The sequence below is a fragment of the Oryctolagus cuniculus genome, chromosome 4, assembly GCF_964237555.1.
Source record: "Oryctolagus cuniculus chromosome 4, mOryCun1.1, whole genome shotgun sequence".
Taxonomy (NCBI): Eukaryota; Metazoa; Chordata; class Mammalia; order Lagomorpha; family Leporidae; genus Oryctolagus; species Oryctolagus cuniculus.
Genome location: NC_091435.1, coordinates 169683529 through 169698673, shown reverse-complemented (window position 1 = coordinate 169698673; position 15145 = coordinate 169683529). Strand labels below are relative to the sequence as shown.

General features: G+C 49.7%; 1 protein-coding gene across 1 annotated transcript in view; it reads left to right on the top strand.

The window, feature by feature from the left end:
* SUSD5 (sushi domain containing 5) overlaps nucleotides 1-15145 on the top strand; it is a 51138-nt gene that overhangs the window by 8867 nt on the left and 27126 nt on the right. Inside the window, exons 2-3 of the mRNA XM_002716228.5 lie at nucleotides 379-556; nucleotides 8364-8482. Coding sequence (XP_002716274.2) covers nucleotides 379-556; nucleotides 8364-8482 — 297 coding nt within the window. The remainder of the gene's footprint in view (nucleotides 1-378; nucleotides 557-8363; nucleotides 8483-15145) is intronic.

Here is a 15145-nt window from a genome sequence, read left to right as displayed (position 1 = left end):
CTGCCAGGGACTGAGTTCATTAAGATAAATTCCCAGGGATTGGGGCCAGCTGCAGCCCAGCAGGTTGGGTCCCCAGTATCCCATAAGGGCCCCGGCTGCTCTGGCAACAGAGCACTTGCGATCCAGCTCCCTGCTATGGCCTGGGAAAGCAGCAGTGGATGGCCCAAGTCCTTGGACCCCTGCACTTGCATGGGAGACTCGGAGGAAACTCCCGGCTCCTGGCTTCTGATCAGCCCAGCTCCGGCCGTTGCAGCCAGTTGGGGAGTGAACCAGTGGATGGAAGACCTCTCTCTCTCTCTCTCTCTGTCTCCCTTTCAAATTAAAAACAAAAGGAACACCAGGCATCTCAGATGCACCTGTGTTGTCCTTGTCCCACAGGGAAGCTGTTTGTGCTGGAGCCCCCCGCCGGCTCGGGGGGCCTGGGGCTGGAGGCGGCACGGCTCTCCTGCGAGAGCAGAGGCGCTCACCTGGTGTCGGCCCACGAGCTGCGCAGGCTGGTCCGCGACTGCGCCCTGGCCGTGTGCGCGACGGGCTGGCTGGCAGATGGCACCGTCGGGTAAGTCAGGCCCCGGGGCACGCGCCCCTTCCCGCTTCTGCGTGGGCTCCGTGACCCTTCCTCTCCGCGCCGGGACAGGCGTCGTGCAGAGGGCCCTGGCCTGCGGGGGCGCTGGCATCCTGAGTCCCGCAGTTCTGTTGGTCTCCCCTCCCCTACACTGACATTTTGAGTTTTCTCCTTACATTTCAAATACTTCAGGAGTGTGTGCAGCGCAAAGTGAGTTTCTCTCTCCTCTCCCACCTCGGAGGTAGTGACTGTTAATTCTTTTCTCTTGTTCTCCCAATACTCACCTGCATGTGTATGGAGAGGTTTTAAAATGTGCCCACCAGGGGCGGGCATTTGGCACAGCAGTTTACCTTGCTGCTTGGGAAACACACATCCCATACTGGAGGGCCTGGGTTCAAATCCTGGCTCCTCTCCCGATTCCAGCCTCCTGCTAACGCACTTCTAGGAAGCAGCGGACTTGAGCCCCTGCCCCCCACGTGGGAGACCTGGATTGAATTCCTGGCTCCTGGCTTTGGTCTGGCACAGTGTTGGCTATTTGGGGAGGGAACCAACAGATGGAAGATCTCTCTGTCTTTCCTGCTCTCTGACTTTCAGATAAAATAAATGCATCTTTTAAAAAAATAGCTTTTTTAGCCTTCCATGGTCATGTTTCTGGAACCAGGAGGTATCTGACCATTAGTGTGTGCATTTAACTGTGGGTCTCTTTTGTGGGGCTCCCTTCTCCCCCACAGCCCTGGGGGACAACCATTTGGGTGCATGGCGCACCTCGTAATTGATGATGTTGTAAGTATCAGTGTATCTGTCCTGGGGCTCTATGAAGTTATGTTCATTGTACACACTGTACGCGTAAATCCAGAGAACAGTGAGGACCTGCAGTCACGAATCCAGAACTTGGGGCCTCTTGTCTCCTGGGACTTCTGCAGGTTTCATGAACGGTGGCTGAACAGCTCAGTAGCCCCAGGGAACCAGGAGGATGGGAGTTCAGCGTCTGTGGAACAGGAGGTGTGGGAGGGGCCCTTTTTCTTTGAGTTGGACCCTTCCAGAATAAAGTAAACTGGATACCATGCACTTGACAGTGGGTGGGGCGTGGACTGACTTAGAAGCAACACCACACCTTCGAAAGCCAGGAATTTGGACTGACATGATCTTGACCTCTTCTGCCCCAGGTGTCTAGCAGAATTAATAGAAATTCTCTTTTGGCCGGCGCCGCGGCTCACTAGGCTAATCACTAGGCACACCGGATTCTAGTCCCAGTCGGGGCGCCGGATTCTGTCCCGGTTGCCCCTCTTCCAAGCCAGCTCTCTGCTGTGGCCAGGGAGTGCAGTGGAGGATGGCCCAAGTGCTTGGGCCCTGCACCCCATGGGAGACCAGGAGAAGCACCTGGACCTGCCATCGGATCAGCGCGGTGGGCCAGCTGCAGCACGCCAGCCGCAGCAGCCATTGGAGGGTAAACCAACGGCAAAGGAAGACCTTTCTCTCTGTCTTTCTCTCTCACTGTCCACTCTGCCTGTCAAAAGAAGAAGAAGAAGAAGAAGAGGAAGAGGAAGAGGAAGAGGAAGAGGAAGAGGAAGAGGAAGAAGAAGAAGAAGAAGAAGAAGAAGAAGAAGAAGAAGAAGAAGAAATTCTCTTTTGAGAGAGATAATATTATCCCAAGCCTCTGTCATACGAGAGAAAAGTGTGGCCTTTGTCTTTCTGTGTCTGGCTTACTTCACTTACCAGACTGTCTTCTATGTTGCTGCAGATGGCAAGGGTTCACGCTCTTCTGTGGCTGAGTAATACTCCGTTGTGTATCTACCACACTCTGGTTATCTGTTCTTCCATCAGTGGGCACCGAGGTTGATTGCTATCTTGGCTGTGTGGATAATGGGGCAGCAAACACTGGAGACAGGTATTTCTTTCATCTGCTGATTTCTTTTCCTTTGGATTCCTACCCAGAAGTGGGAGAGCTGGGTCCTCGGTGGGCCTACTGCTGGTTTTGGAGGACGGCTCGCACTGTTCTCATAATGGTTGTGCCAATTCGCATCCTCACGGGTGGTGCATTAGAGCTCTACATCCTGTCCGCCACCTCCTCGCCAGCACTGGTCTTCTGTCTTTTTCCAGTGACCGTTCTAGCCAGAGGTGATGCCTCACTGGGGTCTTGATCTGCTTTTCCCTGGTGATTGGTGACACTGAGCGTTTATTCATGTATTCGTGGGCCATGTGCATTTCTCCTTGGAGAAGATGTCTATTTAGATTCTTTGCCCATTTCTTAGCTGCACTGTGTTTTTGGTGTTTAATTATTTGAGTTCCTTATGTATTCTGGATATTAATCCTTTGTGAGATGCATACTTTTCAACTATTTGGTTCCATTCTGCCTAGGCTTTAATTTACTTCCAAAAACAATTATAGCAAATACAGGATTTGTCACACATATAAAATAGCTAGTCACGTGAGGGGACAAGACAATAGGATTACGATTCAGTAGACAATAGCTTATAGAAACTCCAGATAGATATTAGCATTGGTAGATGCAGACTTTAAAATAATGATCCTTAAAATGTCCAAAGATATAAAAAGCAAGATGGATAATTTTGGCAGAGAGCAAGAGACTCTAAAATAAGCAAATGGAAACTCTGGACATGAAAACTATATCAAAATGAAGACTTTATGGATGGATCCTATTAGAGCCGAAGAATTTTCACTCTGAGGAAATGATACATATCTGAGGAGATACATGTGTTGACCCTGACTTGAACATTGTACAATATGTGTGTGTATTACAGTGTTACATGATACCCCATATGTTTATTTTTTATTTTATTTCATTTTTTATATTTTTTATTTTTTTTGACAGGCAGAGTGGACAGTGAGAGAGAGAGAGACAGAGAGAAAGGTCTTCCTTTTGCCGTTGGTTCACCCTCCAATGGCCGCCGTGGCCGGAGCACTGCGGCCGGCGCACCGCGCTGATCCGATGGCAGGAGCCAGGTGCTTCTCCTGGTCTCCCATGGGGTGCAGGGCCCAAGCACATGGGCCATCCTCCACTGCACTCCCGGGTCACAGCAGAGAGCTGGCCTGGAAGAGGGGCAACCGGGACAGAATCCGGCGCCCCGACCGGGACTAGAACCCAGTGTGCCGGTGCCGCAAGGCGGAGGATTAGCCTAGTGAGCCATGGCGCCGGCCATGATACCCCATAAATGTGTACAATTTTTATGTATCAGTTGAAAAGATTTTTAATTTGTAAAAAAAAAAAATTTTTTCAAGACACACAGAGAGAGATGTTCCATCCACTGGTTCACTCCTCTGATGCCCAGTTGGTTTACTGGGACTCAACTTCCTGAGCCGTCCCCATTGCCTGTCGGGCTGTGCATTAGCTGGAATGCGAGCAGAGCAGAACCCAAACCCAGCACTCTGCTATAGGATGTGGGATACACAAGCAGCATCTTAACCACGAGGCTGCATGACTACCCCCCAAAGTTTTAGAACAATTGAATTTTTTATAAACAGCAGAAAAGAGAATGAGTGAACTAGAAGGGATTGCAGAGGAGATGTCTGGAATAAATAATAGGGGGGAAAGGGTGAGAATATGGAAGAAAGGACAGAAGGCAAAGACGATGCATGCATTTGGAATGCTAAAAGGAGAGAAAAGTAGAATGACAACAGTATGAGAATGGTCTAAAACTGAAGAAAATCATTAAGGCACAGAGTCGAGAAGCCTTGCAAAGCCCAAGTAGAATAAATAAAAAGAAATCCACAACTAGGTACACCATGATGAGACTTAAGAGGACACTGAGCGTGAAGAAAAACATTGAAAGAAATAAGAGAGATTGCTTCAAAGCAGCGACAATAAACTGATGATGAAAACCGGAGATGACTGACGAGGGGAGGGGCCGGCACTGTGGCATAGCAGGTAAATCCATATGGACGCCGGTTCGAGTCCCAGCTGCTCCACTTCCAATCCAGCTTTCTGCTATGGCCTGGGAAAGCAGCGGAGGATGGCCCAAGTCCTTGCGCTCCTGCACCCATTTGGGAGACCCAGAAGAAGCTCCTGGCTCCTGGCTTTGGATCGGCACAGCTCAGGCTGTTTTGGCCATCTGGGAAGTGAACTAGCGGATGGAAGACCCCTCTCTCTGTCTCTCTCTCTCTCTCTCTCTTTAATTTTTTTTAAGATTTACTTATTTATTTGAAAGTCAGAGTTATACACACAGAGAGAAGGAGAGGCAGAGAAAGGGGTCTTCCATCCGCTGGTTCACTCCCCAAATGGCCACAATGGCCAGAACTGTGCCGATCTGAAGCCAGGAGCCAGGAGCTTCTTCCGGGTCTCCCATGTGGGTGCAGGGGCCCAAACTTGGGCCATCCTCTACTGCTTTCCCAGGCCATAGCAGAGAGCTGGATTGGAAGTGGAGCAGTCGGACTTGAACTGGCACCCATATGGGATTCCAACACTGCAGGTGGCGGCTTTACCCACTGTGCCACAGCGCCGGCCCCTGTTTCTCCCTCTCTGTAACTCTGCCTCTCAAATAAATCAATCCTAAAAAAAAAGTTATGGGAAAAAATTACTGCTTCTTAAGACTTCTAACCTAGTGAACATATCTTCCAGGAATAAATTTGGGTAAAAATATTTTCTGACAGACAAACACTGAAAGAATCCAGTGCATCCAAATCATTGGCACCAGAAGGTGCTCTTCAGAGAGGGGAAAATAATTGAAGGTGAAAGCCTGCAGGTGCAGAAGAGTGGAAAGAGTGACTGTGGGCACTGAAGTCTTGTAACCGCGTATGGCAGTAGTAACACTGAACCCTGGGTGGCTGTTTGTCAGCTAGTAAGACGTCACTTGAGGGGCAGGCTTGAGACAGCCACATCTCATATCAGAGGGCTGGGTCAAGTCCCAGCTGCTCTGCTCACCATCCAGCTTCCTGCTAATGCTTCCTGGGAGTCAGGGAATGATGACCCAAGTGCCTGGGCCCCTGCCACATTGGGGGAAGACTCGGGTGGAGTTTTTGACTCCTGGCTTCAGCCTGGCCCAGCCCTGGCTGTTCTGGGCATTTCGAGAGTGAACCAGTGGATGGAAGACCTCTCTCTCTGTGTGTGTGTGTGTGTGTGTGTGTGTTCTGTCTCACCCTTTCTCTCTCACCCTGTCTCTCTGTGTCACTCTGACTTTCAAATAAACAAAGCTTTAAAGACACACACACCCAAAGACGTCACATGAGACGCCTGCATCTTACATTGGCACGCCTGGGTTGGGGTCCTGGTTCTGCTTCCGACTCCAGCTTGTGTAAGGCAGACCCTGGGAGGCAGCAGGTGATGGCTCAAGCATTTGGATCACTGCCATCCACGTGGGAGACCCGGACTGAGTGTCTGATTTCTGGCTCTGGCGTGGCCCAGCCCCAGCTGTTGCGATTCTGGGGAATGAACCAGCAGATGAAGATAACTGTGTCTCTGTCCAACTCTGTCTGTCCGCCTTTCAAATACATTTTTAAAATTTTAAACTTTTTTTTTATGGGGTTGGCACTGTGGTATAGCAGGTTAAGCTACAGTCTGTAGCGTTGACATCCCATATGAATGCATGTTCGAGTCCCAGCTCCTCCAATTCCAATCCAGCTCCCTGCTAATGCACCTGGGAAAGCAGCGGAAGGTAGCCCAAGTTCTTGGGCTCCTTTATGCATGTGGAAAACCCAGATGAAGCTCCTAGTTCCTGGCTTTGGCCCAGCCCTGGCCATTGCAGCCATTTGGGGCGTGAACTAGCAGATGGAAGATTCTCTCCTCTCTCTCTCTCTCTCTCTCTCTCTCTCTCTAATTCTGACTTTCAATAAATAAATCTTTTTTTAAATTATTTTTTGCCAGGCAGAGTTAGTGAGAGAGAGACATAGAGAGAGAGTTATAGACAGTGAGAGAGAGACAGAGAGAAAGGTCTTCCTTCCGTTGGTTCACTCCCCTAATGGCTGCTATGGCCAGTGCTGCGCTGATCCGAAGCCAGGAGCTGGGTACTTCCTCCCGGTCTCCCATGCGGGTGCAGGGAACCAAGCCTTGGGCCATCCTCCTCTGCCCTCCCAGGCCACAGCAGAGAGCTGGACTGAAAGAGGAACAACCAGGACTAGTTCCTGGCGCCCCAACCAGGACTAGAACCTGGGATGCCGGTGCTGCAGGCAGAGGATTAGCCAAGTGAGCACGGCGCCAGCTCAATAAATAAATCTAAATTTTAATTATTTTAAAAATAATACTAAACCCTAAAAATGGTAAAATGATAGAATTTTAAGTTGTTTTATTGAGGAAGAGGTAAAAGTAGTGTTAAATTTTACTAAGTCAAGGAAGCAGATTGTACCCTCTGGATCACTAAATGAATAGTAAAAATTTATAATTTCCAAAATAACACAGAAGGAAAGGAAGAATGCCCCCTCCAAAAAAAAAAGAAAAGAAAAAGAATCCAAGCAATCCAAAATAGGGGAAAGAAAGGAGAGGAAGAGGGAATGAGAAGAACTAATGGAAAACACTTGTATGATGGCAGACGTAAATTCAGAGATTGGTGATTACATGACGTCCAAGTAGACACGATACTCGCGTTAGAAAACAGGGGCCGGTGCTGTGGTGCAGTGGGCTAAGCCTCCGCCTGCAGTGCCAGCATCCCGTGTGGGAGCCTGTTCGAGTCCCGGCTGCTCCTCTTCTGATCCAGCTCTCTGCTGTGGCCTGGGAAAGCAGTAGAAGATGGTCCAAGTGCTTGGGCCCCTGTACACACATGGGAGGCCCGGAGGAAGCTCCTGGATCCTGGCTCCTGGCTTCAAATCAGCACAGCTCCGGCTGTTGCAGCCATTTGGGGAGTGGACCAGCAGATGGAAGACCTCTCTCTCTCCCCCTCTCTCTGTGACTCTACCTCATAAATAAACAAACAAACAAAACAAACAAAATCTTTAAAAAATAAAGAAAACAAAGATTGTCAGATAGGTTTTTCAAATTCAGTTATTTGCTGTTTACAAAGAACATCCTTATATAAATCATGGGACAAAGAATAAATTATAATGGAAATTAACATATTTAGAGCAAAATGGCATTAAAAATACAATCTAAACTCCTGGAGTACTGCTAAAGCTACATCTAGAGAGAATCTAAAGCATTAAATGTTGTGTTAGTTAAGGGAAGTGGCTGAAGGTTCTTTAACTCATGATGTATCTTAAGAAATTTGGAAAAGAATAACAAAATGAGAGAAAAATAAAATGATTTTATAAAACAAATCTAGCAAGTACCTAGGAGATACCACAGTGTATGGTGGGTGGGCATTTGACATCATGGTCAGAACACCACTTGGGATACCCACATCCCTTACAAGTGCCTGGTTTGCATCCTGGGTCCTCCACTTCCCATCCAGTTTCCTGCTAATGTGCACCCTGGGATACACATGGTATCAAGTTCAAGTACCTGGGCCCTGCCACTCAGGTGGGAGACCTGGATGGAGTCCAGGCTCCTAGCTTTGACTTGGCCCAGCCCTGGCTGATGCAGGCATTTGTGGAGTGAACCAGTAGATGGAAGATCTTTCCCCTTCTCTCTTCCTCTCTCTCAGCTTTTGAAATTAAGTGAGAATCAAAAACAAAAAACCATGTATTATCTCTGAAACTTCAATCAGTGCCTGTTACCTCAACTGAAGCGCCTCCTGTCTTCCTAAATTTACAGCTGTTTGGGGAGAATGTTTCCACCCTGGTACTTTCAAACACCGCTCAGGAATCAGAAACACCTCTGTTGATTCAGAATTGACAGCAGAAAAGAATTGTTCTTCCCTATTTTTTTTTCCAGGCCAGAGGCGTTCTCCTAACCCGGTGTCTCCTTTGTCTGTTTCAGGACAACTGTGTGTAGCAAAGGGAGTGGTGAGCAGCAGCTCATGAGAGCTGTGGACGTGAGAGTTGAGAGCAACCCAGTTCCTGGTGGCACGTACAGTGCCCTCTGTATGAAGGATGCAGGTTGGTGCCAAGGCTTTGTGGAGCTCATGGGGCTGGAGCCGTTGGGGCTTGCTGAGTTGGGTTGGGTTCTCTCGAAGACGACGGTCATCTGGAGTTTGCGTGTGAGCTCAGATGAAAGGTTCTGGTAGCCTGAGTACCACCCTCCAACAAAGAGTTGCAGGTGCCTGCTGGGTACACCTGTGCATGGGAATGGTCAAGACACACAGGGAACAAGGGCAGAGCCCTGGTGGCACGTGCTACAGTTGCTGATGCTCACAGATTGCCCTGTAGTCTCTCTTCGTAGTGAACAGCACCCTAAAAAGAAAAAAAAAAAGCCCTTTTCCCAGAAGGAGATGTATAGGGGTGGGCATTGCTGCACAGCAGGTTAAGCCACTGCTTGGGATACACACATCCCATCTCGCAGTGCCTGGGATGAAGTCCCATTTCCACTTCCAACTCCAATGTCCTGCTAGTGCACCTGAGAGGCAGCAGGTGATGGCTCGAGTACTTGGGTCCCTGCCACCCATGTGAGGTTCCTGGATGGGGTTCCAGGGTCCTGGCTTCAGTCTGGCCCAGCCCTGGCTCTTGCAGGCGTTTGGGGAGTGAGCTTGTCATTAGATGGAAGATCTCCCTCTCTCTGTCTCTCTCTCTGTCATTCTGCCTTTCAGAGGGTTCACTCCATGAGAGAGACAGGACAGAGCTAGAACAACATGGTGACCTCCATTCTTCAGTGATCTCAAATGAAATGTGTAGGACTTCTGGTTCTGTCTCTTTCCCTGGTTCCAAGAGGTCTACATTGGCTTTTGCTGTGTAACGTACCATCCCACAGTGTGATGGCTTTGAACAACAGCTGTTTACTTAGCTCCCTGTTGTGTGGGCCACCAGCTTGTGTTGCTTTTCTGCTAATCCTAGTTGGGTTTATTCATAAGCCTGTGGGTAGCTGCTGGTTAGCTCAGTAGCCTGGCTTTTGGGAGTTGGTTGGCTTAGGTACTAAGTGAGACATGGGTTCTTCATCGTGCAGTAGTCTAACCTGGGGTTCCCACCTCACAGCCCATCGAGTAGGTTGTGTGGATGCAAGGCCGTGCCCTTTGGGCCCACACCTGTAGGGCATGAAGCCAGAGGCTGGAAACATTTGTGTAGCCTATGGGGCACCAGGATCAAAGCCAGGATGGTGACTTCACCTTTGAGTCACGGGGAAGCCAACGTAATGTGTGTGCCCCTGATACAGTGCGTGTAGAGGAACACCGGTTCAGTGACATTCCTGCCACACATGCGTGGCTGAGTCCACTCATAGGAAACATCAACCAAGCTCAGATTGAGAAACAAGCCACTCTTCAAAAGAATGTCAAGGATCCTGACATTGCCGCAAAATGGGTGGAGGTCAGTTGTGTTAAGCAAGACAGTAAGATAGATAGTAAGACAGACAGACAGATAGCACAGGGTCTCTCTTACATGTGGGGGTTTAAAAAAGAAAGCAATCTGATCTTAGAAAAGTGATTACTAGAGGCTGGAACGGAGCACAGAGGGAAGCTGGTCATCAGGTACCCAAACACAGATCAGCAGCAGTAATAGTGTTGCATTGCACAGTGGGGTGCCTGAGGGTCACGTATGGACCATGTACGTGTTGTCTGCTGCGTGTAAAACTGGAAGACAGAGCTGGTAGGCTCCAAACAAAGAAAAGGTAAGGAAATGGGAATACCAGCTGCCTGTGTGGTCAATTTACACTGTATTCTTGTGTTGAAATACTGCACAGTACCCCATAAAACTTACAAGTACTATATGCTGAACCAAAAATTTTGAAAGAAAGGAAAGGAAAAATGTTGAGGGTAAGAAAGACTAAACAGGTATGGACTGAGTTCCTGGCTTGCGGCTTCAGCTCAGCCTGATCCCAGCCTCTGTGGGCTTTTGGGGGGCTGAACCAGTGAATGGAGCTCTCCCTGTCTCTTCCTCTCAAATAAAGAAAAACTTTCAAAAATTAAGTAAAAAGGTGTCACCATGAGATAAGGTGCCACCCGGGACAGGGGTGTCCCATATACGAACACCAGTTTGAGGACCGCCTACTGCACCTCCAGTCCAGCTCCCTGCTAGTGCACCTAGGAAAGCAGCAGAGGACGGCCCAAGGGCTTAGTCCTGCCAGTGACGTGGGAGACCCTGACGGAGTTCTGGGCTCCTGGCTTCCACCTGGCCCACCCCCAGCTGCTGTGGCCATTTGGGGAATGAACCAGCAAATAGAAGATCTCTCTCTCTCTCTCTCTGTCTCTCTCTCTCCCCCTCTGCATTTCAAATAAATGAAGAAAATCTTAAAGTAAAAATAATTAACAACAAAATTCAATTTGTGATGGTAGATTATATTTTGAACCAGAAAAAAAAAGCTAAATTAGTGAAATTTAAATATGGACTACAAATTAAATTAGTGTCATATCTGCTTAAATTCTCTCATTTTGGTAACTGTATCGCAGTTATGTGAGAATGGCCTTGTTCTTGAGAAATGCACACTAAGATTTTTCAAAAGCAAAGAGACACCATTTCTACAACACACTCAGGTAGTTCAGAAAAGAATATATGTAAACATTCACTTGTGTGTGTTTAGATAACATATATACGTGTGTGTGTGTGTGTGTGTGTGTGTGCAGAGAGGACAGCGGAGCAACAAATGAGGCTGAATGTAAACACATCAGAAAACCTGGCCGGCGCCGCGGCTCACTAGGCTAATCCTCCACCTGTGGTGCTGGCACCCTGGGTTCTAGTCCCGGTCAGGGCGCCGGTTCTGTCCTGGTTGCTCCTCTTCCAGGCCAGCTCTCTGCTGTAGCCCGGGAAGGCAGTGGAGGATGGCCCAAGTGCTTGGTCCCTGCACCTGCATGGGAGACCAGGAGAAGCACCTGGCTCCTGGCTTCAGATCAGCACGGTGCGCCAGCCACAGCGGCCACTGGGAGGTGAACCAACGGGAGGAAGACCTTTCTCTCTGTCTCTCTCACTGTCTAACTCTGCCTGTCAAAAAAAAAAAAAAAAAAAAAAAAAAAAAAAAAAAGGAAAGAAAAGAAAAAAAAGAAAGAAAAAAAGAAAAAGAAAACCTGGCCAAAGGATATACGGGGCTTCCTTACTTTTATAATTTTTCTTTAACTCTGAACTACATAGAAACTTAAATTTCAAAGACATTCAAATGCTCCACATACTCCTCTTGCAACGACAGACAAAAATAACCTCCCAGAAACAGAAGAACGCGGAGGCCCAGGGAACTGACATGTGACGCTAAGCTGGAGAGGCCGAGCAGGGCCACGGCCAGTGCAGCCCGGCAGCGGGCCGGGGTCGCCACGCTGGCCGTGACTTTGGGGCTGCCCGTGCTCACCCCCCAGCACTCTCCCATTGCAGCACCACGGCAGTAACCGTCTTATTGCGTCTCCATACGGCTGAAGGGACAGGAACTCTCAAGTCTCTGTCACGAGGGCATTAATGCCGCTTGAGAGGGCCTGTCTTGTTCCAGTTTATGAGTTCCCGAGGCTGGGTCAGGCAGTCACTGAGTCACGACTCTGGAGGCTTGGAAGGCCAGCATGAAGGCGCTGGCACCTGGAGAGGGCCCCCTTGCTTCATCAGCACAAGGCGCAGGCAGGAGGGCAGGAGAGCGAGCGGAGTCCTCAGGTCCCAGTCACCTCTGGAAGCTCCCAGCCCGCACAGGGTCCCACGGGAATTAGGTTTCATCCCACAACTCCGAGGGTCACACAACCGCTCTGTGTACAGCCGAGTGACAGCCACGACAAGGGACGTCATCCAGGGCTCAGTACCCAGACCTCAGAACCTGTGTTTGCTTTTCAAATGTATTTGTGTGTGTGAAAGTCTCCCCCTGGAAGACAGACTTCTGAAGTCGATACACCCTAGAAAGGGAGCCGTGTAAAACTAGAGGGCGACAGTGATAGCTCGCGCTGTGTGTTTTATGTGTGCTTGGATTTTTTATTGTACATTCCTTTTTTTTTTTTTTTAAGATTGATTTATTTATTTGAAAGGCAGAGTTACAGAGAGGCAGAGGCGAGGGAGAGGGGTGGTCCTCTGTCCGCTGGTTTATTCCAGATGGCTGCAACGGCCAGAGCTGCACCAATCCAAAGCCAGGAGCCAGGAGCTTCTTCCAGGTCTCCCATGTGAGTGCAGGGGCCCAAGGATTTGGGCCATCTTCCACTGCTTTCCCAGGCCATAGCAGAGAGCTGGATCGGAAGTGGAGCAGCCGGGACTTGAACCAGTGCCCATATGAGATGCCAGCACTGCAGGCGGTGGCTTTACCTACTACACCACAGTGCTGTGCCCTGTACATTTCTTATTTAACTTTAAAATCTTTCTCTCTGAATATCTGTTCTCACTCTTTCATCTTTTACACGGGTGTTCTTTTTGAAAATGAATTCATTAGAGAGGCAAAGACAGAGAGAGGGGTCTCATCTTCTGGTTCACTCCCCGGGGCTCACAATGGCCAGTGTTGGGGCTGAAGCTGGGGATCAGGAACTCAGTCCAGATCCACACACACACACACACACACACACACATGAATGGCAGGAACCCAAGCCTGCCCACTGCCGCCCAGGAAAGCTGGACTCAGGGGCCAGAATGGGGAGTTGGACCCACGCACCCCACAGAGGGAGGTGGGCGTCCTCACCGTTCTTTCAAATGCCCACTCATGATGTGGATGTTACAGAGGCCAGTGTCTGCGCTTAGAACTAGGCTTCCTTCAATATTTCGGGTGCCCCATGTTCACATTCCTGGAGCCCATGTCTAGGGAGTCCATTGTCCTCGAAGTGGGCGAAGCATGGCTGAGTCGCCCATCTCTCTTCCTGTGGACCCCACCACATCTCTGCAGATTCCCCCCCTCCCGGCCTGGGTGTATGCGTCCAGGAGAAGGGACCAGCTGGGTGGCTGTGTTGAACAGTGGGCCAAGCAGAGCTTGGTGTGTTTGAGAAACAGTGCGCCTGCCTGGTTCCAGGTGAGGGGAGAACACTCCGAGACGGCGCTGGGGAGGCTGGGAGAGGAAGAGCTGAAAATGCGGGGGTGAGAAATTGAACAGAATTTTAAGGAGAAACGGGAAGTGGATTGCAGGGTTCTTGGCCAGGACATTGTGCCTTTGGGACATTTTCCTGAAGGCTGTCGCAGCTGCTGGTGGTGTGGTCCGGTAGATGGAGAACCACCAGCCTGATCCTCCCTGCGAAGGGCTCCGAGCCCCCTGCCAACGACAAGAAAGTTCATCAGAGCTCAGCTGTGGTGCACTTGGCAGAAACAGCTAAGGGAAGCAAGCCAGACACTCAAGATTCATACTGTGTTCCATTCGAATGAAATTCTAGAAAAGCCAGAAATCCCAGGGACAGAGAGCAGACCTGGGTGGGATGGGGTAGGGAGGGCGTCCGGGGCCAGCGGCCAGTGAGGTGGTTTAGGAGAGCTGTTCTGCTCTTGATGCAGTGGTATACGTTCACCAGAATCTACGAAGCTGTGCGTTGAAGATGGCACATTTTATTTATATAAGCAATAGCTTAATAAAAGGGAATGAGGCATGGGAGGCAGGTGGAGTTCCTGGCTTCTGGCGTCAGCCTGTCCCAGCTCCAGCTGTTGCTGGCATTTGGGAGTGAACCAGCAGATGGAAGAACTCTCTCTCTCTCTCCTTCTCAAATAAAATTAAATGTAAATTTTAAAAATTATTTTTTTTTACAGGCAGAGTGGACAGGGAGAGAGAGAGACAGAGAGAAAGGTCTTCCTTTGCCGTTGGTTCACCCTCCAATGGCCGCCGCGGCCAGTGCACCACGCTGATCTGAAGGCAGGAGCCAGGTGCTTCTCCTGGTCTCCCATGAGGTGCAGGGCCCAAGCACTTGGGCCATCCTCCACTGCACTCACTGGCCACAGCAGAGAGCTGGCCTGGAAGAGGGGCAACCGGGACAGAATCTGGTGCCCTGACTGGGACTAGAACCCGGTGTGCCGGCACCACAAGGTGGAGGATTAGCCTATTGAGCCGTGGCGCCGGCTTTAATGGCTATTTTAATAATCCGTAGTGTGGATTACCATAGATTCAACATTCTCCTGTTATTAGACATCCTGGTAGTTTCATGGTTTTCTTTTTTTTTTTTTTTTTAAGATTTATTTATTTATTTGAAAGGCAGAGTTACAGAGAGGCATAGAAAGACACAGAGAGAGGTCTTCCATCTGCTGGTTCACTCCCCAGATGGCTGCAATGGCCGGAGCTGGGCTCATCCGAAACCAGGAGCCAGGAGCTTCCTCTGGGTCTCCCTCATGAGTGCAGGGGCCCAAGGACTTGGGCCGTCTTCCACTGCTTTCCCAGGCCATAGCAAGGAGTTGGATTGAAAGTGGAGCAGCTGGGACACGAACTGGCACCCATAAGGGATGCCGGCACTGCAGGCAGCGGCTTTACCCACTACACCACAGCACCGGCCCCTCATGGTTTTCCGTGTCTAGCCATAGTAATGTCCTTTATGAATTCTTCAGTTTTTAGACTTAGGACTTTGCCCTCGGCCCTCATTCACCCATACTCAATACCCCAGAGGCTTCAATTTTCATCTAAACGCCCATCAATCCCAAATCCTATTCTCCGGTGTAGATCTCCCCACGGAGCCCTGAGTTCCCTAGAGACAGCTACTGATGGATGCTGCTTTGGGCCTTCACACTCCACAAGTCCCCTGCTATACTCGCGTCCCTTGATCTCCC